The sequence below is a fragment of the Sus scrofa genome, chromosome 4 (assembly GCF_000003025.6).
Source record: "Sus scrofa isolate TJ Tabasco breed Duroc chromosome 4, Sscrofa11.1, whole genome shotgun sequence".
Classification (NCBI taxonomy): domain Eukaryota; kingdom Metazoa; phylum Chordata; class Mammalia; order Artiodactyla; family Suidae; genus Sus; species Sus scrofa.
Window position 1 is genome coordinate 79255601 of NC_010446.5, and position 14147 is coordinate 79269747.

The window sequence follows — 14147 nt, forward strand, 5'->3', positions numbered from 1 at the left end:
AAAAGTTTTTCCTAAATTGATATGGAAAGGCCCTCCAACAGCTCAGTCTTGAAGGACGTGCAAGTGGGTTCTGACTGCTCTTGCATCTTTCATTACAACTGCAGACGTCAAGATGTGTGTCAGTTTCTCGTGTAACCAAAAGAGCCAAAAGAATTAAGAATTTAAAATCCAACATCAAAAATTGGTGGAGGAAGGAGGCAGGAGAGTGACCTGCCCTCCCCACCCCAGCACCCCGTGGTTGGAGGCCTCGCCCGCTGCTACCTGAGGATGAATCCAGGAGTATTTCCAACCTTGTGGAGAGACAGGTCCAGCAACACAGAGAAGTGGTGAATGCGGATGCTTCCAAAGAATGAGGACGGGGAGGCGTCTGGAGGATGGGCTCCCTTTGACTTTAATCCCCGAGACTGCTTGGAAGGTGAAAGCATAAAGGCATGTGCTATTTTAATGAAAAGTCAACATACCGATTTACACACAAAATTCCCTCCAACATCTTGCGTTTACCTTCAAGCACAGACGATCCCATTGAGGGCAGTGGCCCTGACTCAGCCTCTCCTCCTCAGCCTCATTTGCAGCTCTTGGCTCTGTCCCTTCCCCCCAGCACAGGGCCCCCCTGGCTTCCAGATGCTCCACCCACCTATCACCCTGCTGCCTAGAACGTGCCCCCACCCCGCCACCCCGCCACTTACCTGGTGTTGGCTCAGTTCAAATACCTCCCCATCACAGAAGCATCCTGGCTCCTGAGTTCCTGTTTGAGACCCTCCATCCATTCCAACTGCCCTCAGCCTGAGCTCAAGTTTGAGGAGCAAGGAATACCATTCCCCCCTCTAAACCGTAAGCCCCATGACAGCCGGGCTCTGTCTGTTCTATGTGCTGTTTCCGGGCTCCTACTACCAGGTATGTGTTGGACATTTAATCAATAATTGTTGAATAAGTAACGCCCTATATAGTAGTCAAGTTTTCTAAAGTCCCATATACCTCCTGGTGTAAAAGGTACAAATTCCAGGGTATCATCCTTGAAGGTAAGGGTGATGGGGAAATTAAATCTGTCCCCCACCTCACCCTATTTATCCCAGTCATTTTCTCTTCAATATGTTTTAAACCATCATGGTGTAATCGGTCTATTCCAGCAATGCATTCAAAGCTGTAACACCTCATCTTGTATAACTCCAGTCTCAAGAACTAGACTAATACTTATATCATAGACTGACCATCTTATTTGAGACTTTGGCAGGTGTCCCTGTTATGTTTGGAAGACTTAGCTTGACCAGCAATACATCCAAGTCTATGGATGAGTCATGTCGTAACAAGGACCTACTGTACTGTTGCCTTTTGGCTGGGAAGTGACAGCGGTCTCCAGAGCTTACATTGGCTCAGAGCCACTGCCCTCTTGTGCAGTAATAAAAACACCAACCTGAGAACTCCAGCAGAAAGACTGGAGGCAGGACCTTTTTCAGAACAAGCCCGAGCCTTGCTTCTACCCCAACCTGTGCTCAGAGGCTTCCACACAAAACAAGAGGTAAACTAGGGTCACTCTCGAGTCATGGCACCAAGTGTCAACAATCGCATTTCTAAGACAAAACTGCTGTGGCTGGATTTTTTCATGGCCAGCACTGTTCCTTTTAAAAATGCCTTCATAGCAGAAAGTGATGTCACGGGCGGGTGTTGTGCAACCTCTAACAATAACAGCTACTCTTAGTGCCCTCCTCTGCAGGCAGGTCCAGAACACAGCACCCCTGCTCAGGCTGACTGGATTCGAGTCTGTCTACAGGACCTATGGTCTCTTAATTCAGGCAACCCATGTGCAAAATGGCAACTTTATCAGGACTGAGCTAAAGGGATTAGGAGAGGATTCAACAGAATAAAATCCAAGAAATCGCTTTGCTCCGTACTGATCGCACAGCACGGGCTGAATAGAGAAGAGTGCTGTTCATTGCTGCTGTATGTGCTGGGTTTACGTGCTTCAGCTCAAGTCCTTCCAACTCTGCCAGTTAATCATCAATATTCCCACTTTACGAAAAAGTAAATGAGAATTAAATAATTAGCCTGAGGTCACCCAGTTAGTAAGTCACACCAGTTATTATTCAAATCCAGACCGATTGAACTTCAAAGTCTGCAGTCATTATTGAACTCTAAAACTGCATAATTTAATGGGCACTCAGGCTAGGTCATGTTATTCTTTATTATACCCTTAACCAAACACAATTACCCCAGTCTGCATAAGGGCTGTTATTGTCTGATTTCCAAATACCTGGAGGTCAATAAAGGGTTGTTCTGCTAATATCCAGTTTAAAAATTGGTAGACTTAGAACAAGTGCAGTGTGTATGAAGTGTGGGTCTCAAGGTCATCAGCTGTGAAATAATAAATGAGACCTGTCTTAGACAGTGGTGACGAAGCTAAATAAGATTCATAAATACAGCTGGTGTGAGTCTTGCCTAAAGGTAGGCACTCAATAAGTGTTTCTTGAAAAAAAGAATATATGTGTATGTATATATATATGAATGTACTTATATAACCCATACAAAGAAAAAAGGAAGGAAAGGAATGGAGGGAGAGAGGGAAGGAAGGAGGGGAGGGAGGGAGGGAGGGAAGGGAGGGAGGGAGGGAAAGGAAGGAGGGAAGGAGGGAGGGAGGGAAGGGAAGGAGGGAAGGCAGAAAGGGGGGACTCAGGACCCTGGGCTCTGCTCCTCCTGGCAGTCAGCCACGGGGAGGTGCCTGCTGGGGGAGAGCTGGCCCCAGGTGTGCGTTTGCATAAAAGACCAGAAACCTCCAGGGAAGCAAAGGTGTGAATCCAAAGGCAGGGGTTCAGAGCGTGGAGGAAAGGACTTGCAGAGGAAAGGCCTTGAGTGCTGAGCAGGGCATCTGTCAGGTGCTTGTTCCCCACGACCTCATGGCTCAACCCTGGGTCTATCCCCAGTCCTGAGCGCAGAGACGAGTTCAGAACCAGGTGACGGTCACAGCTATAGGGGCCAAAGGCAGTAGAGGTGACAGTCTAATAAGACATGCCTGATTTGGATAGGAGGGGAGCCGAGGGTTCGAGGAGTTTTACAATGGCTTCCACCACCTGCATGGGAACAGCCTCAGTGGCTGCGGGGGGCATGAACCACCACCAAGATAGAGAAGTCACGGGGCACCTGGAGGACTCCAGGCAGGAGTCGGGGTCCCCGAGGGAAGCCCATCTACACTGTGGGTGGGACGAAGCAGGAGAACCACTCTGCAAGGGCTTCTAGTCAAGCCCCTTCTCATTCCCAGGCTGACACAGCTAGGAAAATGTAAGCCCATGCAAACCAAAGGAGCTATAATGACTCATCTCTAATTGTCCTTCCCTGGTCACAAAGTAGGGCTTTCCTCACCAAAATGCACCAGCAATCCTGCTGATGCTCCACCTGGGTGGCTCCTCCATCTGAGCTGCTTATAGTTGTGTCTGGTGAAATATCTTGAAAATGTACAATTTAAGTGTCCTTAGAGGAAAATGATAAAGGTGCTGATGAGCATAACGTTTCTTGCCATTTCCAGATGACTATTTTCAGTTTACTTTGCTATCCATTGATTCGTTGCTTATGGAAATAGCCAACATTTCTATTCCAAGTATTAAAAAAAAAAAAAAAAAAAAAAAAAAGGGCAGCAAAATCCTCAAAGGAAAATACGCAGCATACAGGACCAGCTTCCAGACTGATTCTGTGGTCACCTGGGCAGTATCTCTATGGTACCTGCGACATCCCACGGCTGTGAGAGGCGCTCCTGCCTGGCCACCTGGTCGGCGGGCTCCTCCAAGGAAGGGTTCCGTGCCCTGTGTCCCCACAGCCTCCTCGCGGGCCCCCCCACCCTATAAGCACTGATGCTTAAACCTGGGGCTTCGCCATGTTGATTTTTCACACCACGGGGTCACGTATGGCCTCCCCTGGGGTTCATGGGGGCTCGTCCTCCACCACAGAACTTCTTCAATGGCACGAGTGTCCTTTGATTTATGTCTCGGGAACAATGTGGGGGAGTAGCCCTGCAAACACCCCCCCACACACACACCAGGCAGAGGTGCCTGGCCTTCTCCTGCGTGTAGACTGATAAGTAACCTGGTAAGTCCTCAATATCATCCTTAGAACAAGGGACATCTGTTGAAAAGGAGCCTCAGCAGGCCCGTCGGTACTGGAGGGTCCCCATAGGAGGGGCTCCCGTGCACAGGAGGACAAGCTGGGCTCACGTGGCTGATGGCTGTTTCCATGAAGGCACAGGCTCCAGTCGGTGCTTCACAGCAGGGACTAGAGAAGAAGGAACATGCCACCATCTCTGGGGACACCCTCATCCTCGTGTTTGGTGGCACCAGGAGTGTCTTCTACCCCTAAGACCACCCAAGCTATTTCCAAAGCTCACCCAACAGAGGCTTAGCGCCAAGGGGAGTCGCCTTCCAACCATACAGAGAAAACTGGGTGGACCTGCTGTCCTTCTCATGGGAGTTCTCCCTCCTGAGGGGAACAGCCAGGGTGTGGGGCCTCTGTCATCTTTGGGCACGTTGCTTCTGTACTGATGGGTTTATTTCCCCAGCATAATCCCATTGAAGAATGAAGTCACATCCAGTTTTGAAAACCACATGATGCTCATAGGTTAAGAATTAATGATGGTGACTGTCTTATTTTTGGACAAAGACCAGGGCAGCCTCTGAGCCCAGCACCAAGGGCTCTGGTCCAATGTCCTCCCAGAGGTCACATCCAACACCTGGAGGCAAATGGCATCAACTGTGAATCAAGCAACCATGACCCAGTGTTACTTGGCAAAAGGGACACAGGAGGCAGTGGGGACTACGCGAGCAGGGCCCACCGCGGGAAGGTGGGAAAGCCCTTTTCGACAGGCCACACCCTGGGTTCACAAGCCACTAACTCAGCCCTTAAGGGAAAATTCAGTTACGGAGAGAGGAGGGCTGAGTAGGGTTTGGACTGAAGCAGACTGGGGCCTCGCGCCCCTGTGCCCCTCACTAGCCCTGTGACGGCACCCTGGCGATTCCATTTCCTCACCTGCCCCTGCACGGGGCGGGGGGGCTACTGTTGAGGGAGTGAAGTGACTCGTACCCATGGAGCTCCCAGTGACATGGCCAGACCTTATCGAACGAGGCCTGCCTGTCCCCCACCCCTCACCCCGCTGCATGCTCTCGGGGTCTAGCTTGGGGCACGGGCGGTGGTAGACGCCCTGTTCCCGCCCTTAAAACTCTGCCTCGTGCGCCCATTTGGCCGCAGTAGGAGGCTGTCTTCACAGGGCACAGACGATGAGCACGAGCACCTGATCACGCCTGGCAGCGGACACAGCGTGTTTGCAAATGTCACCTGCGTGTCTGCAAACACAGAGAAGTCACGGTGAGTTAAGAACAGATTCAAACGTCAAGATTTAAATAACGCTCGTAGTTTACAGGATGAAATCAAATCGAGGCCCCAGTTTGCAGACAAAGCGCCCGCCTTCCAGCAGGGGGCGGCCTGGTCCGGAAAAGGGACTGAGGAAGGTCGGGGCACCTCCCCACCGCCACCGCTAGGCGTCCCCCCGCACCCGCTGTACCGCAGCTCCGCCCTCTGCGCGGCCTGCTCAGCCAGTGGCCAACCCCTGACAGACGAACACCAGGACCAGGAGTCTCTTACTTTGGGTGACACAGCAGTAACCGGACAGCCCCAGAGGGGAAGGGGATTCGAAACCGAAACCAGCCCCAAGTGCAAGTGGCTCACACGCAATACACCTCAGTAAAACTGCTCCCACCTTAGCAAGGTTCTGTGCCAAGTGGTGTTACCTGTGCCCAGGTATGGTGCTTACGGACCCAACAGCGCTGGAGCTGGACCCACACGCAAAACCCGCAGCCTGAGCCTGGCCAGAGCAGTCCCGTGACCCCCAGGAAGCAAGAGCACCAGCACACAGCCCAGGACATCCTGACCGCCTTCCTCTGGCAGTTCCTCCACCAAGTCCCTCTCACTTACAGGCACACACACAGGCACACGCACGGGCACACAAGCACGGGCACACAAGCACATATGCAGCTATGCGTACACACAGGCACACAAGCACACATGCAGCGATGTACACACATAGGCACACAGGATTGCACATGCTCCAGCTGAACTCGCTGGGCAGACACATTGCCGTGTGTTGTCACGTCCATGAGTTTCATCCACATCCACTCAGGAAAGGGACCCCCTCTGTGGTGAAGCGGAGTCTGTGTCAGCAGAAGGCTACACTCACTCTGATTACTTCCCCCACTTATACTGACTTGTCCCAAAGACCCTCTAAGGAAAGCAGGGAAGAGTACGGAACCTAATTCTGGTACTCAAGGGAAACAGTTATTTCTCTTCCAGAGGTTAAATGACTTTATCTGAAGCTGAGTTCAATGAGGAATTAGGAATGAAAATGCAACCACAAGGGACCTCACACCTCTCATTCAGACTCAAAGTTACATATAACAGCCGCTGTGTTACGCACTATATGTTACGCAGTATAACGCGCTGTGGATACCCCAGTCAAACCAGCGACATTCCAGTCAAACCAGGGACATTCCAAGACTGCATCTTGGGGGGTGGGGGGGTGACCCTCCCCAGGCCGAGGTTGCCTGGTCTGCTCACTCCTTCTCTAGTGGGGAAGGCACTGCCTTCACAGACCATGGCTCCACGTGGATGAAGCTCTCCCTGCAAAGCAAATAAGCCTGGGGTGCGTTCCCAACCTCATGAATCTAGTTTACTCCCCCATTTGGCAACGCAAGAATATGTCTTTCATGGAAAAGCCTGGGTCCCTGAGAAACCCCACCAGCACCGGGAGCCTGTGGGGAGGGGCTGGCCCGCCCACGAGGTCACAGCCCTTTCATTTACAAGGATTTCTACAAATCGTCTTTGTCAGCTTCCTCAGAAAACAGGAAAGGAGAGGCTGTGGGGTAAGTCACATCAGGTCCCCTCCTAGTAAAGTTCAGGACAATTAGGGAATTAGGTCACGTGGGCTTCTAACATGTCAGACCCCTCAGACCCCAGGTGGGGTGAGGGACCCCTGGGGGCGGAACCGTGGGGAGGCATCCTTTGAAGGCCCTGCTTCCTCCCAGGACCAAGGCCCTGGGGGAGTCAAGGTGGGAGCCTGGATTTTCTTCCCCTCACTGCTGGACCCCCCACTTCTGGGCCTCCCTTGGGGGGCTTTCTCTGCACCCCAGCACCCCGGTTCCCTCTCAGGACAAGCACCTGCCATCTCCTCACTATTCTGGGCGGCCCAAGATGTCCACCCAAGACTGGTTTCTCACAGAAAACATTTCATCTAGGGCTATGCCCACACATGGCCCCTCTGGCTCGGGGGCGGGGGGTGGGGACGGCGCAGCACCTTCACCCCCCCACTGGGCCTCTGTAGGCCCTGGGGTGTGGACCTGAGGGCCTTCTCCATCCTCACGCTCCACAGCTCCCAGCTGAGCACCTGGGCCCTGACTCCCCCTCCCCCGCCCACCCCCACCCCCCTTGCAGCCCTCCTGGGCTCCGGGTGCAGGCAGACCTATGTGAAGACATGCCCCAGATAGCCTCCGACACCCTGCACCCGCCTGGTAGGCGGAGAACACATCCCAACTCTGACTGGAGTCTGTGTGCTGACCCCCCTGACAGGCTCTGTCATCTGCGTTCAAGGGTTTCCTAGAGCATTTCTGTTCAGCTTTTAAGTGGGCTGTTGGAATACACACTTGGTAGGTTAGTGGCCAAGGAACAAGTATCAGATGCTCTCTGGCCTCCCCGCTGTGAGCTGACTCTGCGTGGAGCTGAGCCGGGAGGGAAAAGCAGGAGCTCTGGGCAAGATGCAAACTCTTTTTCAGGAAGCCGAGTGGGGGGAGGAGGGCTCCTGCCCCCCAAACCAGGGCCAATCTGATCCGATCCGAGGGAGCTTGTTCTGAGCCAGCCTCCGGTGTGTGGGAGATCTGATGCATATTCATATTTTCCTTTTAACATGAAGATCCCTCTAAATTCCTTTCCCTGGCGTTTGAACTAGTTGGGAGGAAAAAAAAAGAAAGGGGATCTCTGAAATTAGCTCAGGCAGCCTGAGCCCCGCCCTCCCCTGCACACTCCGGCCTCCCCCCAAGATTAAGAAGTTATGCAGCCTGACATGCACCTTCCTCTTACAAGTCTTGACTTCACACTGTTATTTTTCACCTTTTTCCTCCCAGCACCTGTTCCAATCAAGGGTAGCGTGGTCTGATTGCAAATGTGTTCTTTCCTTAGTCTTTAAGCCAAAGGTAGGGAGAATAATCTAGAAGGGACGGAAGTGCTTGTAAATATGGATATAATTTCACTTTTCAAATGAGCCACTTTAGGGTATTTTTAGATTAAATACCATACACACAACCAAAGTATTTTTGCTGATTGCTAGACTAGCTTAAAAGTTTAACCAAGCAGTGCTCAGGATGGCACCCTTTCTTTAAAAACACAATGCAGGGGAGGGGCAGAAACACATGAATTTTGACGACGTTATACCCAAGAAAAGAGCATGGTCTAAAAGCATATACATTTTTGAAATAATTGTCTCTCAAGGCCCCTTCACACTTTTTTTCCATAAAATTACATGGCGATGCCTGAAAAGATGCAAATGCCTTTGTGGGGAACCCTTCCCGTTCCAAAGGACATTAACCCATCCTTCGCTTTCATCCGTACGGTGCCCGGTCTCGCAGGCAGCCGGTCTTTCGGGGGCTACAAAGCGCTTCTTTCAAGCCTCACGGCTAATGTGGTGACACGCCTGCTTCATTTCCCCAGGCGCCGCCTCTGGCTCTGCCCCGGGCCTCCTGGACTCGAAGCGCGTCCCCAGCGAGAGGCGGGTGGTTCGCTAGCCGCGGGGAGTCCCCTGCGGGCCCGCCCCTCACTCACTGGGGCTTTGTCTTTGCCGCTACCTTTCTTGTCAAAAGCCGGGAGTGAACTGTTCCGTCCCTGAGCGAGCAGAACCTCTCCAAAGCCCAGAGGCTGGCCTGGGACCCGCGGGCCCCCTGCCTTTCCCAGCAAGCGCCAGAGCCCACAGCTGGAAGCCAGGCCAGGTTCAGCCGGATCCAGCTCGCCGAGAGCGCGAAGGGCCGACGAGCTGAAGAAGGAAAATTACCTCTTCTTGAAAATACTTAAGCACTTTTTTCCTCTCCACTGAAAGCCGGAGAACAGCCCATTTTGAACCAAAATAATTTAGTCTGACAACAGATTCTTCCTCTGTTCACAGCTGTCCCAGAGGGAGGAGCTGAAATCCGAACCTCTCGGCTGTGATTGGACCCTTCTTGCAAAAGGCAGGAAAAAAAGGCCTCCCCGCCACCGCGGGCTCAGTCCGCGAAGAGCCTGCGACCTGGCGGCGCCGCGCGCGCACCTGCCGGGGCCGCGATGCTGTAGGACTGCGCGCCCCGCGCCCCGCGCCCGGCGCCCCGCGCAGCCGGCAGGATGCCGCGCTCCTTCCTGGTCAAGAAGCATTTCAACGCCTCCAAGAAGCCCAACTACAGCGAGCTGGACACACACACAGGTAAAAGGGGGGCTCTATATTGCAACTCAGTCTGTCTATCAAGAGGTAAATAGCAGTGTGAGCTGCAGCTCAACTTCTACAAAAGTTAGAGGCGGAGCTGTTTTCCTCTAAACAGCGTCCCTCCTGAAAGAGCGGCCGTTCCTTTGATCATCTGGGCTAAGTTTTAATTCAAACTTTTCACTGGCCAGGAAAACTCCATTCGGCTCTTGCAACGTCACTTTCTGAAGCGTGTGCATACTTGCATAATGAGTACGCGGAGGATGAGTAAGGCCACGCGTAAATGTTGAATTACTGCTTTTTTTTTCATGTCATAAGGCTCCTTTCCTTTAGAAAGCAGCTGGATTTACGCCTGTCTTTGTACTCACAGTCATAAACCCTGCAAACAGCCCACGCGTAAAATGGAAGGGAACTTCTCTGCAGCTTTCGAGGTAGTGGATAGGCTTTCCCCTCGCTGGGGACCGCGGAGGCCCTAGCTGGGCGGGGCTGGGCTGCGCTCGCTGACCGCCGAGCCGCTGCAGCCCCGCGACGCTCCGTGTGCGCCCCAAGTACAGTGACCGCGCGAGTAGCAAGGGTGGGAAGAAATGTCCTACCAACGCCTGCGAGTTCCTCCTGCGCGCGTCCTCTCGTCCGTTTGCGTTGCCAAGCAGCTTCGTGGTGGGTTTTCATAGGTTTCTCTCCGCCTCACTCTTCCTTCCCCTCTTGTCTTCCCCAGTGATCGTTTCCCCGTACCTCTATGAGAGTTACCCAATGCCTGTCATTCCACAACCGGAGATCCTCAGCTCGCGAGCCTACAGCCCCATTGCGGTGTGGACCAGCGCGGCTCCGTTCCACGCCCCGCTGCCCAACGGCCTCTCCCCCCTGTCCGGATACCCCCCACCCTTGGGGCGTGTGAGCCCCCCTCCTCCATCCGACACCTCATCCAAGGACCACAGCGGCTCCGAAAGTCCCGTTAGCGACGAAGAGGAAAGACTCCAGTCCAAGCTTTCCGACCCCCACGCCATCGAAGCCGAGAAGTTTCAGTGCAATTTATGCAGTAAAACCTATTCGACCTTCTCAGGGCTGGGCAAGCACAAGCAGCTGCACTGTGACGCCCAGTCTAGGAAGTCCTTCAGCTGTAAGTACTGCGACAAGGAGTACGTGAGCCTGGGCGCCCTGAAGATGCACATTCGGACCCACACCCTACCTTGTGTCTGCAAGATCTGTGGCAAGGCCTTCTCCAGACCCTGGCTGCTTCAAGGACACATCAGAACGCACACTGGTAAGAGGGAAGGCAGGCAGGCCGTCACCAGCCGACAGGAGGAAGCCCTGGGCTGACTGTCGGATTTGCCTTAAGTGGTGACACAGTGCTTTTAATGATGGATGGTCATTTATAGCCACTTCCTGACGACTCAAAAGTCGACAGAGCACAAAGGGCTCCTTTGCTGGCTAACGGCCTCAGCTCTGGCTCCAGAGACCACAAACAGCAGGTAGACTTTGGAAAGCAGATTCAGAAGGTTTGGTCTCAAAGATCAGTAGAAAACCAGGAAGGATGTACTTGAATGTGTGTTCTGTGAAATGGCTAATACCACTAATCAGCAAATAACTACGTTGCTCTCTCAGTCAGTCAAGCCGAGAGACAAATCAATGAAGCGATTTGCTGTTGTTTTTTTGTTCGTTTCATTCTTGCTGGCATGTCTGCCACCCTCAGCAAGGTGGGTTGTTAGGGCCGAATCTGCTTTCCGTTATTTGCTTGTGTTTTGTTTTTGCTGCTGAATTTTCTATTCCTAGCGCAACATCACCCAGCCAGGAGTCGAGGCATTTATCCAGCCTTAGTCATGATACACTGAAGGAGGGAAAAGGGGAAATGTTGGGAAATGTGGGGAGGAGTTCTCTGTCAGCTGCACCTGCTAGAGCAAAAAGCTTTAGCAAGTGAAGTCCTAGAGCCTCAGGAATCATTTCTGCATGGCTGGCAGCAGGAATAATACTTGTATTTTTAAATTGATTTTATAATACACCATTCAGATTTATCTTAAAAAGCCAGACATTCAACTAAGTATCAATCAAGGGGGATTTCAGTCAAGTTCTGCTGTTTCTCATTCTTGAGGCAGAAGGTGGTTGTTGCTCATAAACGTTATCTGGCTTTTTGTTTCCTCTGAAAACACTGACTGTCTTTCTCTCTTGCCCCCCTCGCCCCCCAGGGGAGAAGCCCTTCTCTTGCCCTCACTGCAGCAGGGCCTTTGCAGACAGGTCAAATCTGAGAGCTCATCTGCAGACACACTCGGATGTCAAGAAGTACCAGTGCAAAAACTGCTCCAAAACCTTCTCCAGAATGTCTCTTCTGCACAAACACGAGGAATCTGGCTGCTGTGTGGCACACTGAGTGACACCACCAATGTTTACTCGAGCAGAAGGCATTTCTTCACTCCGCTGCCGCCGCCAAATGACAAGTAAAAGTCCAAAGGCATTTTCTCTTGCGCTTACCGACCAAATAATATGTATAGACACACACACACACACACAGCTCAAGAGTACGGAATCAATGTATTTAAAGTTAATCCTTTCCATGTGAAGTTTAAAATTACTACATATTTACTGACAGCTAGATTGAGAGGATAAAAGACAATCTTTCTCCTCAAAGATGAAACAAAAAGCACACTGCATCTTTTCTTACTAAGGAAGAATGCAAAGATTTACATTGCTGCCAAATCATTTCACCTGAAAAGAACAGTATTGCCTTAAAACAGATTTGTAATAGAATTTCCTCCAGGAGGGGGACCCGCCAGACTCTATCTCAGGTGCCTTATAAAGTAACCATGTTCACTTTATTCCTTGTCTGAGGTCTACTCACCGTCATTGAGCTAAAGCCAATTTTGATGACCTATAATACTTTAAACTGTATTTTTAAGAGCGAGACGGGGGTGGGGGGAGAGAACAAGAAGGAAAAACACAGGAGAATGTATTAAAAGTGTTTTCTTCTTCTTTTTCTTCTTTTTTTTTTTTTTTTTTTTTTTTTTTTTTTGCCGATAAGCAATATGTGCCTTGAGGGAGAGGAGAATGACTAGCTTTGAACATTCCCGGTGCATGCTCCATGGCTTACTTTTTAAAAGAATTTCTAATGATTTTCTAAAATCACCTAAAGATGGGAATAAGTGCAACAAAGGATTTTTAGAAACTCTACAATGTAAACTATTTTAAATCCATACAGCAGATGCAATCCTTCTAGCACCCTTTTTAATTAATTGTATAGTTGATGGGTCAATGTAAATTTGTGTTTATTTTTATATGATTGAATGAGTTTTGTATGAAAGTGAGATGTTGTCTATAGCAAATGCTATAAACAACCTGAAGATTTGTGATATTAATGTTTCTTTTTTAAAAAAACAATTTTCAAGGTTCTTTTTTACAATAAACATTTTTGATTTAAAATCTATTGTTTGTATACTATTTTCAGAGACCTTACTTACTTCATGATTAGTGCTAAACTACTATCTAAAGGCTTGTTTCTTTTGTTAATAGGAGAGAAAGTGAATAGTGTTTATGATGACTCTCAAGTGTCAGTCTTTAAGTGTTAGATTATAATAGACATTGAGTATTGTTCTTTACTCTTAAGATAATACTGTTACAGTCAGAAAGACATCATAGTGATCATTTGTTTGCATATCTGTTTCACAAAAATCATACTTTCTGAGTGCCAAAAATACTCATGTTATTAACAGTCAAGAATACTTTTCAAAACTTTTTCTTTATGATGATTTGATTATGTTGGCTTTATGAAAGCAAATTACAGTCACCTGTCATGAGTGCTTTTCACATAAGCCACTGGAACAGCTTAAGGTTTTTATAGAAAATATCATTGAATGGCCTATTAGAGGGAAAGTAGAAAATCTGTAGGAAAAGATCCAGAAAAATGGATTGTTTATAGATCATGCAAGTTGGAAAATTCACCCAGGCCAAGAAAATCCCACGTCTAGTGGGATGAGAGAATCGGCAGTCTGGTGGGTGCAGAGCCAAGGTTAGGGTTCTCCTCTGGTATTTTGAAGAGGCCCCGACCCAAACTCAATGTATAACAGGGCAGGACCAGCCAGCCCACATACAAGCACATGCTTACCAACTTCGGTGTAGACCTCACACGTAAAGACGCCAGCCAACCGTCATAGCAGCCATGACAATTACCAAGCTGTGTATTTAGTCCAGACCCCAAACCCATTATGAGCAGGGTTCCCACTACCATTAACCACACGTCTCTGGTTTGCTCACAATTTCCAGAATTATTTTTCTTTCTAATGACCTCGTGATACAAATAAAAGCCAGAACTAGCATCTCCAAGATATTATTAGTGACAGGCTCTGAGCAAAACCAACACAATTTCCTTAGTGTTCACACACATTCCACTGCGTGTGACAGTGAAATTCTAGCCAGCATATAAAAGGGCTGTGCGTGCGACTAAAAACAAACCCTTCAACTGACTGTTCGACATTTAATTTTTCACATCTCAGGACATATATCTCAAAGGCGACATAATCTGGAGAGCAATTTATGAATGAAAAAGAAATGGCCGATGGCTGGTTTGGGGCATTCTGAAGTTATGAAAAGACACTGCTCTAGTTAGCATATATGGTGCATAGACAATGCCTGGAAGTTGGCGGTCCAGGTAAGGTGCAGAAATGATCCGAGGGGCACAGGTGAGTGGATCTGCTTGGCC

General features: G+C 50.0%; 1 protein-coding gene across 1 annotated transcript; it reads left to right on the top strand.

Annotated features, from left to right (window-relative positions):
• SNAI2 (snail family transcriptional repressor 2) lies at positions 9280–12875 on the top strand. Its single transcript, XM_005663090.3, has 3 exons — positions 9280–9466; positions 10179–10724; positions 11644–12875. Exons 1-3 carry the CDS (start codon positions 9388–9390, stop codon positions 11823–11825), a joined length of 807 nt encoding a protein of 268 aa, XP_005663147.1. The 5' UTR covers positions 9280–9387; the 3' UTR covers positions 11826–12875.

Bases quoted from the DNA above. Each gene is read 5' to 3' on its own strand.
- SNAI2 (XM_005663090.3), top strand. From the start codon at position 9,388: ATGCCGCGCTCCTTCCTGGTCAAGAAGCATTTCAACGCCTCCAAGAAG. The intron at 9,467-10,178 runs GTAAAAGGGGGG...TGTCTTCCCCAG, and splicing joins CGAGCTGGACACACACACAG to TGATCGTTTCCCCGTACCTC. The intron at 10,725-11,643 runs GTAAGAGGGAAG...CTCGCCCCCCAG, and splicing joins ACACATCAGAACGCACACTG to GGGAGAAGCCCTTCTCTTGC.